Genomic DNA, 16,558 nt, shown 5'->3' with positions numbered 1-16,558 from the left:
GCCATGAAAGGGTTAACTCAGTCACCTTACAACATGAAGGACTGTTTTGAGTCCTAGATAAAAATCTCTTACAATATGTGTATGTGTTATGTCTCATTTTGTATCCAAACAGTGTGTTACGTTAATAAACTTTTATTCCCACTGATTTATAGCAGCGCTGCAGTGTAAAGCATAGGTCAGGATGCCACTTTACACGTGGTAAGGATTAGAAGGCATTCGTGGAGTTAAATGGGAAAAAAACTGTTTTATGTAAAAAAAAAAAAAAAACTTTGTGAAACAAATGGTGTAATTCACTTTTGTTAAAATACAATGTATTATAAAGTACTAAACTCTTGTAAACTACCATATATTGTTTAGAATCCGGAAGGAGCGATGTAATGTTCTGTCTGTGGGAGTTAAGGTGATCACTCAGTGGTTGTAATTTCTCATTCAATTACAGTCATTATAACATTTCCATTATGTAAAATGGCATTTTTTTTCTCTTCATGAAAATGAAGATAATTCATACATTTACACAAGGGTCAAAAGCTTTTGTATTCACAGGGACATAAAAACTTCTTACAAAGCTCAATAAAAGGATTCTGTATTTTTGTGTCTCTGTTGGCTCTGACTATTGTGAGATGGTCCTTTCTAAGTATCTTTAAAAAAATCTAATGAAATTGTGCGATAATGGCTGCATATCACTGACCCACTTTGTGAGCACTTCTGAGAAAGATCTTGATGCACATTAATGTCTGTTTTTACTTCTGCTTTGCTTCAATCCGCCATCCTTATTTCACAGATCCTTATAAATTACACTCTGAATGATCAAGGAAAAAATGTTACCACGTGTCCCACAGCTGTCCTGTGGTAGTGAACCCTAAATCCAGGTGGTCGGATAGGGCTCAATAACACATATGTACGGTAGTCACTGCTGCCCATGTGCAGAGGTGGTCTAATCTGAATTTAAGGGACAACGGGCTACATCTATGGGACATTGTCTTCACACCGGTACATTTTTTATGACGTCCAAATATTTAAGGTGACTAGGTTAGTTTTAGGATGGTATTGGGAAATTGGTGAGGTGCATAATAGTGCTTTTTTTATTCTGCTTAGCCAATTTTCTCTAGGAATTTTGTGAGAGATGACCAATTTCTTATTGAGAGTTCTACAACTCAGATGAACAAGAATATTCTAGAAATTTTGTTTCTGCTGCATAGGCCAGTAGTCTAGGCTGTGAAAATCAATGTTTTCTGTACAAATGATAAGAACATAATCATTGGAAGTGCTGTGCAAAAGTTCTATAATCCATGTGACTTAACAGGAGGCAAATAATTGACATGACATTATTTGCTGAAATGCCACAAGTTATTTGCTAAATTGCCATTGCATTCTCATTTTAGGTTAATTAAAAATGGTGTCATTCAACAAATGGATTTTCGGGGGTTTCCTTGAACGAAACAAATACCACTCCTCACATCTTGTGTATATTGGTCAATTATGAGAGATGACCTCGTCCTTTGTCATTTCTCAGGATATTGCATTCCGAAACACAATCTCCAGTTATCAAATAACCTCATATTCGACTCTCTGTGAAGATAAATGGCAAATACTGACGTTAAATGATATTTGTTCTGGAGTTTTGCTTCTACACTTTTCAGACATAAAACGCACTTTGCTACGAATTCCATATGTTTTATGATCTCTCTGGATTATGTGGTATGGCGAAGGCAATTGACTAGTTTGGGTCTCTAAATTTATACAGATTTACCAATATTTTATAATGTTAGAATTGTTACAGTTTGAATTAATAGTCTGACAGGTAGGGCATTAAGAATAAAACTATGTAATAAGTCATGCGCTATGGAGCCCATCCCTGCTGCTACCTCTCCACATGCTCACTGCACATCATTATTGGCATGAACCACCACCCCACCTATACCACTCACGTGGCAAGTTCTCCCTTAATGAAGAGAAGTCCTGTTTGGATGTGCACATCATCAGTGACAGGTGTCACGCCTGTCACTGCTATCTGGATATGAAGAGGAAGCGGTTTTCCTAAGGCCTGGGATGTACTGGGACTATTTGTAGCACTACTGATAGATTTTTACCTATGAAGTGACAGGCAAGGTGTGTGAGATAAATAGATCTCAGCATTTATCTGCACGTCAGCTGTACATTAGTAGTACTACAAAGAGCCTCCATGTAGCTCATGTCTAATCATCGCCTTATTTCTTTTTCATTAAATGAGACAAGCTGGTTATTAATACAAAGTTTTTCTTCTGCCACTGCAGCAGTAAATACTTAGATGCAGCAAATGATTGAATTGTGTGTGAATTAGTAATGGCGACCCCCCCCCTGACCAGACTGTGCAGGTGGCACAGATCTATCTTCTTGTGTAATGTATGCACTAATGTGAATGTAGCATGTCAACCTTTAAACCCCTTCATGCCACAGCAATTTTCCATCTTCCTAAGAGAGTTGCATTACAAATGTTACTTGTTACTTTAGGTGATCGTTAGTTTTTTGATTTAAAAAAAAAAAAAAAAAAAAAACTATTCCCAGGACACATGGGTGGAGATGTATTAATCTGTCTATGCCAGAATGCTGGCATAATATGCACCTGCAATGGCTGTGCTACATATTTATTTTAAAACCATTTTTAAACCATTTTTGACAGTTTTCAGACTCTTCCAAAAAGCATTGTGCCCATTAAAAAAACACTGTGGACTTACAGAAAATAGTCTGTGCACCACAAAATTCGTTATTGTGGCGCTGCAAAATAGACCAACTAATAGGAGGTACAAAGTAGGACTTGCCAGTCTTGTAGTGCACCAGATTAATCATCCAGCAACAGACACAGAAGACTGGTCGAGTTCTACTCTTCAATGTTCTAAAGACCGGCATGTTAATACAGTTGTGCTCAAAAGTTTACATGCCCTGCTGAATTTTGGCTTTTTTGGCCTTTTTCAGTGAATATGAATGATAAACTTTTTTCCACTGATAAAGAAAACACAGTAGTTTGACAATTAATGGCTTTACCAATCCAGTAACCAAAGTAAACATTTTTGTGTTCTCATTCAAATTACCTGAAAAATGGCCAAGAAAGCTAAAATTATGCAGGGTTATGTAAACTTTTGAGTACAACTGTATTTTCCCCCCACATTGTACTTCATGTTCATAGTGAATTGTGGTTGAAAGTTTTTTTGTTTTTTTTTTTTAAAGAAAATCTACCACCGGGATGAAGAATTGTAAACCTAGCACACTTACATGCTGGTGTGTGTCCCTATGCCAGGTTCTGGTTTTCTTTTATCTTCTTAGGACCTCCTTAGATATCAGTGGAACCTGGAGCTCTTCAGGTCCATTTGCATAATTTTTAAAAATTTTTATTACTTAAACAAGGGCATAAGAAGCTAGAAGAAAAGCAGAACCTGACAGAGTGGGCACACAACAGTATGTCAATGTGCTTGGTTTACAATTCTTAATCATGGTGGTAGATGTCCTTAAAGACATGATTTAAAAGGTGAGCAAACCTGAGTTCCTTGATCAGACCTTGACCTGCCATGAAGAGGGACTGGTACAGTGGAAGGCAGCTTTGTCCTTTAACAGTATGACATTAGGTTTTTTGCAAAATTTTTACCGACTTATTAGCAGAATGACAGAATGTTCCAATACCAGCATGGGTTTTCTTTGCATCTAATATGTTTTGTGTGTTTTTGTAGATTTCGATATGAACTTCTTCTGGCACTGGAGCAGATTCACGGATTATGTGCAGTGTGTGCTGGCATTCACTGCTGTGACTGGATACATCACCTATCTATCCCTGGACTCTGTGCTGTATGTAGAAACCCTGGGCTTTCTTGCAGTGTTTACTGAGGCTATGCTTGGAGTTCCTCAGCTTTATAGAAATCACCAGAATTACTCCACAGAAGGAATGAGGTGAGTTTCATGTTGTTAAGCTATGCAACATATATTCATTAGAGAAGTGAAGAGGTTTCTTGAAGCATTCACCTCTTTGCAGCTTGTCCAACTCCTAAGGGAGTAGTCAATGCAATCAGGTAGAGCATTTCCATTTGTAAGCACAATGTAAATTCCCCATATTACCACCTAAAATGCTAAGTTTTCTTGCGGTAACGCATGTCCAAACAACATTCCCAAGTTGTCTAGAGCTGTGACATTTGGTCGCATTTTCCTCCGGGCGTCGACGTATACAGTGGGGAAAAAAAGGTATATAAAACAATGACAGTAGGAAATAAAATTTGTTATGCAAAAAAGCAAGCCCGCATACAGTTCAGCACATGGAAAAATACAAAAGATTTTTGAAGGCAAGGAGCAAAAAATAGAAACGCCCAAACAGAAAAAGTTCAGGTTGTTAAGGAGTTAAAAAATGATTTCGTTTTTCACATTTTTGTGCAATCATTCTATTTTCTACCCGCTGAACTAAAGCTGAAAGTCTGAACTTCAACTGCATCTGAAATGTTTTGTTCAAGATTAATTTGGTTTACAGAACCAAAATTAGGAAAATATTATCTCAGATCCATAAATATTTGGACAAACTGTATATTGCAAGTTTTCATTTTGAATTCCTCCCTATGATTCAAATAGCAAACACACAATAAATAATGTATCAAAACAACAGAATTTGCTGCTCTGTGTGCAGCTTGTACGCTACATCTCTTTCTGTTAACTCTGCAAATACTACAAGTCTGTAGAAGAAAATCTACTGTGTAATTATCTGTTGTAAGCATACCCTTAACCCCTTAACAACCTGACCCTTTGTTTTTTCATTTTCATTTTTCACTCCCCACCTTCAAAAATCTATAACTTTATTATTTTTACACGTAAAGAGCTGTGTGACAGCTTGTTTTGCACTTCATAGTGATAGTATTTTATATTCCATGCCGTGTACTGGGAAGCATGAAAAAAAAATTCCGCATTTGCGCCGTATTCTTGTGGGCTTGAATATTATGGCTTTCACTGTGCGCCACAAATGACATGTCTACTTTTATTCTTTGGGTCTGTGCGATCACAGGGATAACAAATTTGTATAGGTTTTATGTTTTCATATATTTACAAACATTAAAATCTCCTGTACAAAATATATATTTTTCTTATTTTGCTATCTTCTGGCGCTAATAACTTTTTTTATTCTTTGGTGTAGGAGCTGTGGGTGGTGTCATTTTGTGCGACTTTTGATGGCGTATTCAATGCTACCACATTTAGGACAGTATTTTTATTTTCTTTTCTTTAAATTTTTTATTTTTACTATTTTTCAGACTCCCTAGGGTACTTTAACCCTAGGTTGTCTGATCAATCCTACCATGTACTGCCATACTACATTGGGGTTTTCCACCTCATTCATTAAAATGTGCAAATCTCACATTGTAATGAATGGGTTTAAACGAGACATCCTCAGGTCTTCGGAGGCTGTTATGGTGACCGCTCCCTGATGACATCACTGGGAGTGACGATTGTCACCAAGATCGTTGTCCGTGCGCCGCCACATGCAGCAAAGACTTACCGGCTATGAAGAGGGCTCAGCCCATGTGCCCTCTCCATGCACCCGACGCGAGCTGTACTATTACGGCACGTGTCGGGAAGGGGTTAAAAAAATGTACCATTTAATTTTAAGCATTATGAACCAAACATACCTTGAGAATGCTCTTGCTACACTGATGCAGAATCATATCTTGTTTAATCCCTGTGCTGAGTGGTTTTGCTAAAAAAACAATTATAAAATTCCAGACCTTGGGAAAGCTGGATCCACATTACACACAAGCTCTCTATACAGCTAAGACAGGACTAATCAACCTGAGCTGGATGGTGCAGCAATTGATTGTTCTACCTGGCAGCGAGAACAGTGATTGCATCATCCTCTGCTGCAGTGCATAACTAATGTGAAAGGAAAAGCGCCAAGCCCAGGCACAGAAGCGACAGAGCTTAATTATCATAATTTTATAGTTTTTTTTTTTTTTTCAGCAAAACCACTCAACAATAAATAAGATATGTTTCCGTATCAGTGAAGCTATAGCATTCTCAAGGTATGTTTGCTTCATAATGCATCAAATTGCAGGTTTCTTCACCACACAGACAATAAAATTGTTTGCTGTTGCTGGCCTAAGTACAGAAACATTACTAACGTATGGATATATGCTATAGCTTAATACATTGTCATAGCCTTTAACATCGTAAATCCACATGGGAGGAAAACATTGGTGCCAAAAAGACACTTCTCTTGTAAATCTGATTGGTGGGGGTCTAACTTCTGAGACTCTCACTAGCTGGAAAAACCTCATCAATACTAGGGGAATGTTGGAAAATGCCATATGCAGGGCTCTGCTATCTCTGGCACTCCCGTTCACAGTCTGTGAGAGCAGTGCATGGACCCGCGGCCACGTCACAGGGATTTGCCCCTATGACGTGGCAGCGGATCCTCTGTGACGACACAGTGGATCCCAATGACGTCTTGGGGATCCGCTGCCACGGTCTTGGGGATCCGCTGCCACGGTCTTGGGGATCCGCTGCCACGGTCTTGGGGATCCGCTGCCACGGTCTTGGGGATCCGCTGCCACGGTCTTGGGGATCCGCTGCCACGGTCTTGGGGATCCGCTGCCACGGTCTTGGGGATCCGCTGCCACGGTCTTGGGGATCCGCTGCCACGGTCTTGGGGATCCGCTGCCACGGTCTTGGGGATCCGCTGCCACGGTCTTGGGGATCCGCTGCCACGGTCTTGGGGATCCGCTGCCACGGTCTTGGGGATCCGCTGCCACGGTCTTGGGGATCCGCTGCCACGTCATTGGGATACCCATGGCGTCACAGCGACAACACAATGGGAATCCGTTGCCGCGTCTTGGGGGATCCGCATTAGGAACTGTGCACTAAGCATATATGCCATGAAATCACAGCAGCCTGCATGGAGAGGAGTAGAAGTCCATGGAGGCTGCTGTGATTGTTGTATGTGGTCATATATGTACATGGGGTATAGTTTTCATATTAAGTAGCTTAAGGACCTTTGATGTCACCCTGGTCACATGACATTAGGCCACTCCCCCTGGACCAAAGCTGAATAGACACCAGACAGGATTATAACTCTGATTTTTATGGGGATCCGAGGGAAACTACTTTTAGCTTCAAGCAGGGTGTCAGTTTCTAGAGCTCTATAGGAACCTGTCACTACCTGTATTTGTGAAAATAGTGGTGACGGGTTCCCTTTAAGACAGTCTTTTTTGGGTTTCGGTCAGGCAGTAAAATCCTTCATTACATGTCAATTTGACCATGTGGGGTATGTTGTATATTGCCTGTGCAGAAGATTCTATATTGGTAAAACTGTCACATGATTGCTTTTTCATGTCCTATGGTGGAAATAGTAAAAAAGTAAAAAAAAAATTTTTCAATAAAACATAAAGTAATAAAACAATAAAAATGTCTCATAATATCTAAAGACAAATATAACGCTAAAAAGGCTAAATCATAACACAAACCCCACATATATAGTATCAGTGTCCATAACAATGCATAGAGTAAAATTAAATCATTATTTAACCCGTACGATGAGCGCCGTAAAAAAAATGTACGTGTTCACTTTTATACCTGCCGTTTCCCGGATGGGCGGTACCTTTTGACTTGTGAAAGCGCTGTTTGGCGTGAAACGGCCCCGTTGCCACGGCATGCACTCTCCCTGTTGTCCTAAATGAAATAAAGAAATGTTTCCACGAAGAAGCCGGTGAGTGCCACTTTTTCTTTCTACTACGTGATATTTATACCTGGATTTTCTGCTCCGCACCGCAGGCTGTGTGGACTGTAGTTTTGTGCCAAGTTCATTGTGCCTCCATGTCCTGTAAGACATTGCCGTCTGTGGACTGTGTCGACCCTATGCATCTGCTCTTGGAGAGAAATAAAATATAAGTTCTAGGAACAAGCTTAGGCCATCAAGCCTTCTGGGAAAAATTTCTGAGGTAAGAGCGTGCATGCTCATGATGCACCACGTGACCACTGTGGCTACGGAGCGCCATAGCGGTCACTTTGCAGTGCGCCGACAGAATTACAGGAGGCAGCCGTTGGCAGGGGCGGACTGGGAATTTAAAATGGCCCTGGAAAAAACTACAAAAGTGGCCCCATTTTATGGGCGGAGTAAAAACAAGTGGGTGTGGTCAGATTATGTGGGTGGAGTTATAACAGACAAATTGTTGGTAGATGGCCTTACTAGCAAAAGATGTTCTTGTTTTGCATTAAGTGAATCTAATTTGCAAAGAATGTTACAAACACACGACCCGGTAAGCCTTAAATACCCTTCCCCTGTGCCATACATGTACAATTCAGAGAGAATATATGCTGCCTCCTATGTACAGGAATAATGCTACAATAACACATTTAGAATAACACATTCAAAATAAAACTACTACAATACCTTCTCCCATATACAACCCAACTACTATGATACTGCCCGCTGTGTACAAGAATATAACTACTATAATACTGCCTCCTATGTACAAGAATATAACTACTATAATACTGCCCCCTATGTACAAGAATATAACTACTATAATACTGCCCCCTATGTACAAGAATATAACTACTATAATACTGCCCCCTATGTACAAGAATATAACTACTATAATACTGCCCCCTATATACAAGAATATAACTACTATAATACTGCCCCCTATATACAAGAATATAACTACTATAATACTGCCCCCCATGTACAAGAATATAACTACTATAATACTGCCCCCCATGTACAAGAATATAACTACTATAATACTGCCCCCCATGTACAAGAATATAACTACTATAATACTGCCCCCCCATGTACAAGAATATAACTACTATAATACTGCCCCCCCATGTACAAGAATATAACTACTATAATACTGCCCCCTATGTACAAGAATATAACTACTATAATACTGCTCCTACGTACAAGAATATAACTACTATAATACTGCTCCTACGTACAAGAATATAACTACTATAATACTGCCCCCTATATACAAGAATATAACTACTATAATACTGCCCCCCATGTACAAGAATATAACTACTATAATACCGCCCCTTATGTACAGGAATATAACTACTATAATACTACATATATACACAGAAGCGAACATGAAAAAAATCAGTTTTTATCATATACAGCTACAGAAAACACATGAGATCCTCACCTATTGCATCCAGTGACATCAGGTGACGTTTCCTCGGATTGTTCTCGTTCCTCATCTTCTCCATTAGTTCCACCATCTCCTTGTCTCTTCTTCCAGGTACACAGCATTCCTGCAGAGTTTACCACAGAGATGTCTTATGTTCTACACCCAGACATATAATTAATGCCCCCCCAGCCCAGACATATAATTAATGCCCTCTGCCTGCCCCATATATAGAACAATGGCCCCCCGCCCCAGACATAGAATAATGCCCCCCAGACATAGTATAATGCCCCCTGCCCCCCAGACATAGAATTAATGCCCGCCGCCCGCCCCAGACATAGAATTAATGCCCCCCAGACATAGAATAATGCCCCCTGCCCCCCAGACATAGAATGAATGCCCCCTGCCCGCCCCAGACATAAAATGAATGCCCCCTGCCCGCCCCAGACATAGAATGAATGCCCCCTGCCCGCCCCAGACATAGAATGAATGCCCCCTGCCCGCCCCAGACATAGAATGAATGCCCCCTGCCCGCCCCAGACATAGAATGAATGCCCCCTGCCCGCCCCAGACATAGAATGAATGCCCCCTGCCCGCCCCAGACATAGAATGAATGCCCCCCGCCCCGCCCCAGACATAGAATGAATGCCCGCCGCCCCGCCCCAGACATAGAATGAATGCCCGCCGCCCCGCCCCAGACATAGAATGAATGCCCGCCGCCCCGCCCCAGACATAGAATGAATGCCCGCCGCCCCGCCCCAGACATAGAATGAATGCCCGCCGCCCCGCCCCAGACATAGAATGAATGCCCGCCGCCCCGCCCCAGACATAGACATAGAATGAATGCCCGCCGCCCCGCCCCAGCCCTAGACATATAGTCAATCCCCCCTGCCAGCCCCAGATATTAAACCCCCCCAAACCTCCCCCCGCCCCAGACATATAGTTAATCCCCCCTGCCAGCCCCAGATATTAAACCCCCCCCAAACCTCCCCCCGCCCCTCCTCCACGCTACACAGGTCGCGCAATGACGTCATTTGCGCGACCTGTGCAGCTGCGTGTACACACAGACGCAGAAGCAGCGGTGCTGCGCTGCGTCTGTGTGCAAATTATTAGTACCTACATCGTACGATTGTACGATGCAGGTGCTATACAGTAAATGAAAATTTGTAGGGAGGGAGTGCGGGTCGGCCCCAGACCGGCCCACCGGGAAAATTCCCGGTGGGTACAATGGCCAGTCCGCCCCTGGCCGTTGGCACCCATTAGCTGAGGCTGACCTATTCCCTAGAACAAATGCAGTTTGCAGCTCATAGATTCCTGCAAGCTGTCTGCTTATTTGTCCTGTCTGCTTATTAGTGCAATATATCTGGCGGCACCAAAATGTCTTGTCATGGCCCTGTTCCATTGCGATGTCATAAGGTTTTGCTGTTGTAACGTTCCGATGTCATAGGGTTCCTATTGAAAGTGACATTTCAGATGGTGCAGATTTATAATCCCCAAGAGAAACTGTGGCTCATGCTGCCATTCCTCCCCCAGACTGTGGCCCATGCTGGCATCCCTCCCCCAGACTGTGGCTGATGCTGGCAAACAGCCCCCCCCCCAGACACTCTCCACCCAGATGGATGCTGTGTTAGAGAGCTTTTTAAAAAAAATATATCGCTGCATGACATGTGCTGCTGAGCTCACCCTACAGGGGATAATTACCAAGCATACTTTTAGGCATGGCGATTCTTTCGGGGCGTAATGGCGCCTGATCATGGCTCTATGACGCATGGCGAGGGGTTAATGCAACCTGATCGGATACATATGATAATCATTGAATGACTGTATACAAGGTTTACTCAAGGTTTATGTATATGACCGTGTACAGTTACCGGATACTCCACAAGAATTATTTATTATGTTTCTTATCAGAAATTTTACCGGCTTGTACACATATTATCTTAAAAAGCTTGTGTTGTTAGATCTCACTTCTCTCTTCATGATTTCCCTCATGTATTGAAAATGATTATTGTACATCAATTACAGGAAGCAAAGCTGCGGGAGAGCTTTCATTTACAAATCACTGTTAAAATTATTATTAACCTGGGAATGTGTTCATCTCTGAAGTGTGGTTATGTCTTTCTTATGGATTCCATTTCATGCACAGCCCCATGTAATGACTGTGGTTAATCTAATGGGTGGCATTCTGAACTCTGCTCAGAAATTATGTCTGCCGTGGAGTTTTTGCAATGCTGCAAACACGGGTTTGTTACACCCTGTATAAAAATAAAATATTTAGAAAAATCTGATTTTTTGTTTGGAATCATATTTGAGTGTTTCAAGTGTTTCCTCCATGTCCAGCATGCAATTGCTATATACGGTGGTACTGGTCTGCTGGTACACAGCTATTCTGCATACAGAGTTGTATGTAAGAGTAGTGAGTACTTCTCAGAAGTTCTTGTACTAAGTGTAGGTTACATGTGCAAGACAAACTTCCTTTATGGATGCTACTATTTATGAATAAGCATTAGCATAATCATTAGCCCAATTTGTAATAAACTGTAGCTTATTGCTGTGCTTTTCAGTGCCATATCTACTATTGTTAGCAACCACATAATGGGTCACACGGATGCTGTATTGGTGCTGTTTTGCCGGTGAAGGATATATGGCACATGGTTATTGCCATGTGCAATATGTATAATTTATTGAATAATATATCAATAAGCCCCCTTTAACCCCTTCCCGACATTTGACGTAATAGTACTGCATCGCGGGAGGTGCGTTCCCGCAAAATGCAATACTATTACGTCAAGCTTCTGGCGCTGGCTCCTGTACAGAGCTGGCTATATGTTATAGCTGACACACGCCTCTAACACCCGCGATCGGAGGTTTCTCCGATCGCGGGTGTTAACCCCTAACACGCCGCGGTCGCGCTGACCGCGGTGTGTTAGAGGCATTTAAAGTTGTTTAAAGGTGAATCGGACCCCCCCGCGGCGCTTACCGGGGGGGTCCGCTCCTCCGATCGCAGCCCCGGGACTGCCGGTGCCTGGGGCTGCGCGATCCTCCTCTCGGTGCCGGGTCCGTGCCTCCTGGCAGGACCCGGCTGTAAGACACTGGGCATGCGCAGCATGCTCAGTGTCTTACAATACACAGTGCAATACATCTGTATTGCACTGTGTAACCTGTAAAAAAGCTTGAACAACTGATCAGAAGATCACTTGTTCAAGCTTAGATGTCAGTAACTGTAAAAAAAGGGAAAATAAATAAATAAAGGTTTTTTACAGTAAAAATAAATAATAAAAGAAAGTGAAAGTCCCCCCCAAACACCACATTTCCCTTTACACAAGTAATAAAGTATAAAAAACACTAAATCACGAAAAAAACCCACTTATTTGGTATCGCCGCGTCCGTAACAATCTGTACAATAAATCCTAATCATAATTGGACCCGCTCGGTGCACGTGGTAAAAAAAAAAAACCAAAAACGTGCCAAAAATTAAAACTTTTTATCAAATTGCTTTACAAAAAATGTTCTAAAAAGTGATCCGAAAAAGTTACAAGCACCAAAATGATACCAATAAAAAGAGCAACTTGTCACGCAAAAAATAAGCTTACAACCAGCTCTGTAAACCAAAAAATACGATAATTATGCCACTATAAAAATGGCAATACTAAAACAAATGCAATTTTTTCTATTCTAGTTTTCCTTCAATAAAATTGGACAAATGAAAATAAAACTATATAAATGAGGTATCACCGTAATCGTAGTGATCCTTAGAATAAAGATAATATATTATTGTTATGCTGCAGTGAACAACCCCCCAAAAAAATGCTAAAAATCCAAAACAAGAATTGATGATTTTATTTTCCTCCACACGTAAAAAGTTAATAAAATTTCTTCAATAAGCTAAAAACCCACTAAAATTAAGTTTTTTTTACAGTGCATCTCGTCCCGCAAAAAATAAGCCCTTATTTGTCTAAATTGCTTAAAAAATAAATAAAGATTGTATAGCCTATTCCCAACGAGCGTTGTTATAGAACGGTGCGGCGGGTAGTGACTTTCCAACACCGGTCAGGGTAAGACGGCGGCTGTTCACTGATCGGGGTAAGACGGCGGCTGTTCCTGACAGCCATCCATCCTGCCCCATGGACCAGAAGGGTTACGTCCCCCCACACACCCCCAGTTTATTATCGCTGCTACTGGCTCATCAATTCAGACGAGCTGATAGCAGCGAATTTACTTATGACGTCACCGTGTAGACACGGTGATCGGGGCAGGGTGGCGGCTGTTCCTGACAGCCACCAATTTTGCCTTGCGGTCCAGAGGGGTTTTGTTGCCCCCCTCTGTCCATGTTTGCTGCTATTTGCTGGTCGATTTGGTCCAGCCAAAAGCAGCAATATTCGTCACAATGGGCATCGCTAGGGTGAATAAGAGCAACACTTGGTGATAATTTCCCTACTAAAACGAAGATATGGTACAAAAGCGCTGGCCATGTACATTGTACAGATTATGCTGTACAGCTCTTACGAGCTGTTCCAATGTGCAGGTCCTGCCGTATCATTTCTCTGTTTTCAGAGGAAGATATTAGGAAACTAATATTGGGACAAGAAGGACGGGGCCCCAGTACCTCTGGTTTAGATGTTCCTGTGTTTTGCCAGGACAGCATTTTCCCGGTGAATTCTGCTGCTTCTAATGGTAGGACTCAATAAAGGGTCTGTTCCAAAAGAGAAGTTAGGATGGACACTACATACTACTAAGAGACCTGCGACACCTCCAGAGTGACAAACGTTTAGTTGGTCCCCTGGTATATTCTACCTCCTTATACACAACACATTCACAATTCACGCCCAAGCTGTTGTGAATTAATTTCGGTAAAATGAATAATTGTAACAACTGTTATGTCCCGTTGCTCCCTATACCCCTCCATTATTTCATAAGGGGCGCCACATAATGGGCACTGAACTTTCCAGAAATAATTGAAATTTCCATCTTGGACTCCATTGCACATCATTTTTGGAAACCACCTATATGTTCAAAATGCTCATTTCACCACGTGTATTACACTACACCACATATTACACCTTGCTATATTCCCCAAGGGGTGTACATTCAACAATTAGGGTCACTTTTCAGGTTTTCCTCTGTTTTGGTACCACTACGGCTCTCCAAATGTATCCTGACACATGTGAAGGATTTCTTACAAATTTGGCCTCTAAAAGACAAACATCCCTCTTTTCCTCTACTGTGCGCCCATAAAGCATTTTATATGCACATGTGGGGTACTTCTACACTCGGGAGAAATAGTTTTACGCCTTTTTTGGGGTTATTTAATATATTATCCCTTGTGGCTTACATAAATTAGGGGTAAAGTGACATTTATAGGAAAATTTTCACCTTTTTAATGATTCGGGCCTAATTGGATCATTCACCTGTAGGGTCAAATACATATATTACACATTGCAAAATTCTCTAAGGGGTGTGCATTCAAAGATTAGGGTCACTTTTCGGATTCTTCTCTGTTTTATACCACTAGGGTTCTCCAAATGCATGTCAAACATTTCTGTCAAATTTGGCTTCTAAAAGGCAAACATTCCCCTTTCCTTTTACTGTGCGCCCATACAACATTTTATATACACATGTGGGGTACTTCTACACTCGAGAGAAATAGGTTTACACATTTTGAGGGGTTATTACATTTTTTTTATCCCTTGTGGCTATATAAATTTAGGAGTAAAATGACCTTTATAAGAAAATGTTCACCTTTTATCTATTTAAGTCCTAATTAAATCAAACACCTTTACGGACAAATACACATATTACACGTTGCTAAATTCTCTAAGGGGTGTGCTTTCCAAAATGGTGATACTTGTTGGGGTTCCGCTCTGTTTTGGTACCACTACGGCTCTCTAAATGCATCCTGACACATGTAAAGGATGTCTGTCAAATTTGGCTTCTAAAAGGCCAACGCCCCTCTTTCCCTTCTGAGCTTCACTGCGTACCCATACAACATTTTATTTGCATGTGTGGGGCAATTTTATACTCGGGAGAAATGCTAGTACACATTTTTTGGGGTTGTTTAATCTTTAATGCCTTATGGGATACAAAAATTAGCTGTAAAAGGGACTTTTGGGAAAATGTTCACCTTTTTCCTTTTCGGGACCTAATTGAAGCAAACACCTGTAGGGGTAAATACACATATTACACCTTGCTGAATTCTCCAAAGGGTGCACTTTCCAAAATGGTGACACTTGTTGGGGTTCCCCTCTGTTTTGGTACCACTAGGGCTCTCCAAATGCATCCTGACACATGTAAAGGATGATTGTCAAATCTGGCTTCTAAAAGGCCAAAGCCCCTCTTTTCCTTCTGAGCCCTACTGTGCACCCATACAACACTTTATATGCAAAAGTGGTGCAGTTCTGTGCTTAGGAGAAATTGTTTTACACATTTATGGGGTTGTTTCATCTTTTGTCCCTTGTGGCTTACAAAAATTTGGGGTAAAAGTGACTTTTTTGAGAAAATTTTCACCTTTTTTCCCTTTTGGGGCCTAATTGAATCAAACACCTGTTGGGGAAAATACACAAATTACACGTTGCTAAACTCTCCAAGGGGTGTACTTTCCAAAATGGTGTCTCATGTTGGGGCTTTCATCTGTTTTGGTACCATTAGTGCTCTCCAAATGCATCCTGACACATGTAAACTTTTTCAGCCATATTTGCCCTGCAAAAACGAAACAACGCTCTTTCCATTCCAAGTGCCCCCCTGTGCCCGTACAGCAGGGTACAGTGACAGTACCTCTTGAGTATTGGCATACTCAAGAGGAATTGCCCTCAACATTGTAAAATGCATTTTCCTTTTTAACCCATTGTGAACCCATTTCTGTAATTTCACTTTCATTTATCTTTCACGCTCATGAAACGCTCAAAGGGTTAACAAAATTCCCAAAGGTTGTTTTGAATATTTTGAGGGGTGTAGTTTGTAAAATGGTGTCATTTGTGGGGGTTTCCTGTCATGTGGGCCTTATAAAGTCACTTCTAACTAAATTGACCCTCCAAAAGTAGGTTTTGATGATTTTCGTGAAAATCTGAAAAATTGCACCTAAAGTTATAAGCCTCCTAACATCCAAAATAAAGGAAAAGATGTTTGAAAAATGATGCCAAGTTAAAGCAGACATATGGAAAATGTTAGTTATCAAGTTATTTTAGTAATATGACCAACTTTCCAAAAAGTAGAAAATTTTGAATTTGGAAAACATTGTTTTTTCAAAATTTTTGCCAAATGTCCATTTATTTCATAAATAAATACTAAATATATTTATTAAATTTCTCAACCAGCATGAAGTACAATGTGTCACGAAAAAACAATCTCAAAATCAACTGGATATGTTAAAGCGTTCCAAAGTTATAACCACTTAAATAGACACATGTCAGATTTTAAAAAATGGTCCGTGTCAG

At 41.1% G+C, this 16,558-nt stretch overlaps 1 protein-coding gene across 3 annotated transcripts in view; it reads left to right on the top strand.

The window, feature by feature from the left end:
* SLC66A2 (solute carrier family 66 member 2) overlaps window positions 1-16,558 on the top strand; it is an 80,037-nt gene that overhangs the window by 42,965 nt on the left and 20,514 nt on the right. For all 3 annotated transcript variants that reach the window (XM_072152392.1, XM_072152393.1, XM_072152394.1), the window contains one exon: window positions 3,702-3,918. In XM_072152392.1, coding sequence (XP_072008493.1) covers window positions 3,702-3,918 — 217 coding nt within the window. The remainder of the gene's footprint in view (window positions 1-3,701; window positions 3,919-16,558) is intronic.

This window comes from Engystomops pustulosus, chromosome 5 (genome assembly GCF_040894005.1).
Source record: "Engystomops pustulosus chromosome 5, aEngPut4.maternal, whole genome shotgun sequence".
Taxonomy (NCBI): domain Eukaryota; kingdom Metazoa; phylum Chordata; class Amphibia; order Anura; family Leptodactylidae; genus Engystomops; species Engystomops pustulosus.
Note: the sequence above shows the minus strand (reverse complement) of the source record. Positions and strands in the feature narration are given on the sequence as shown.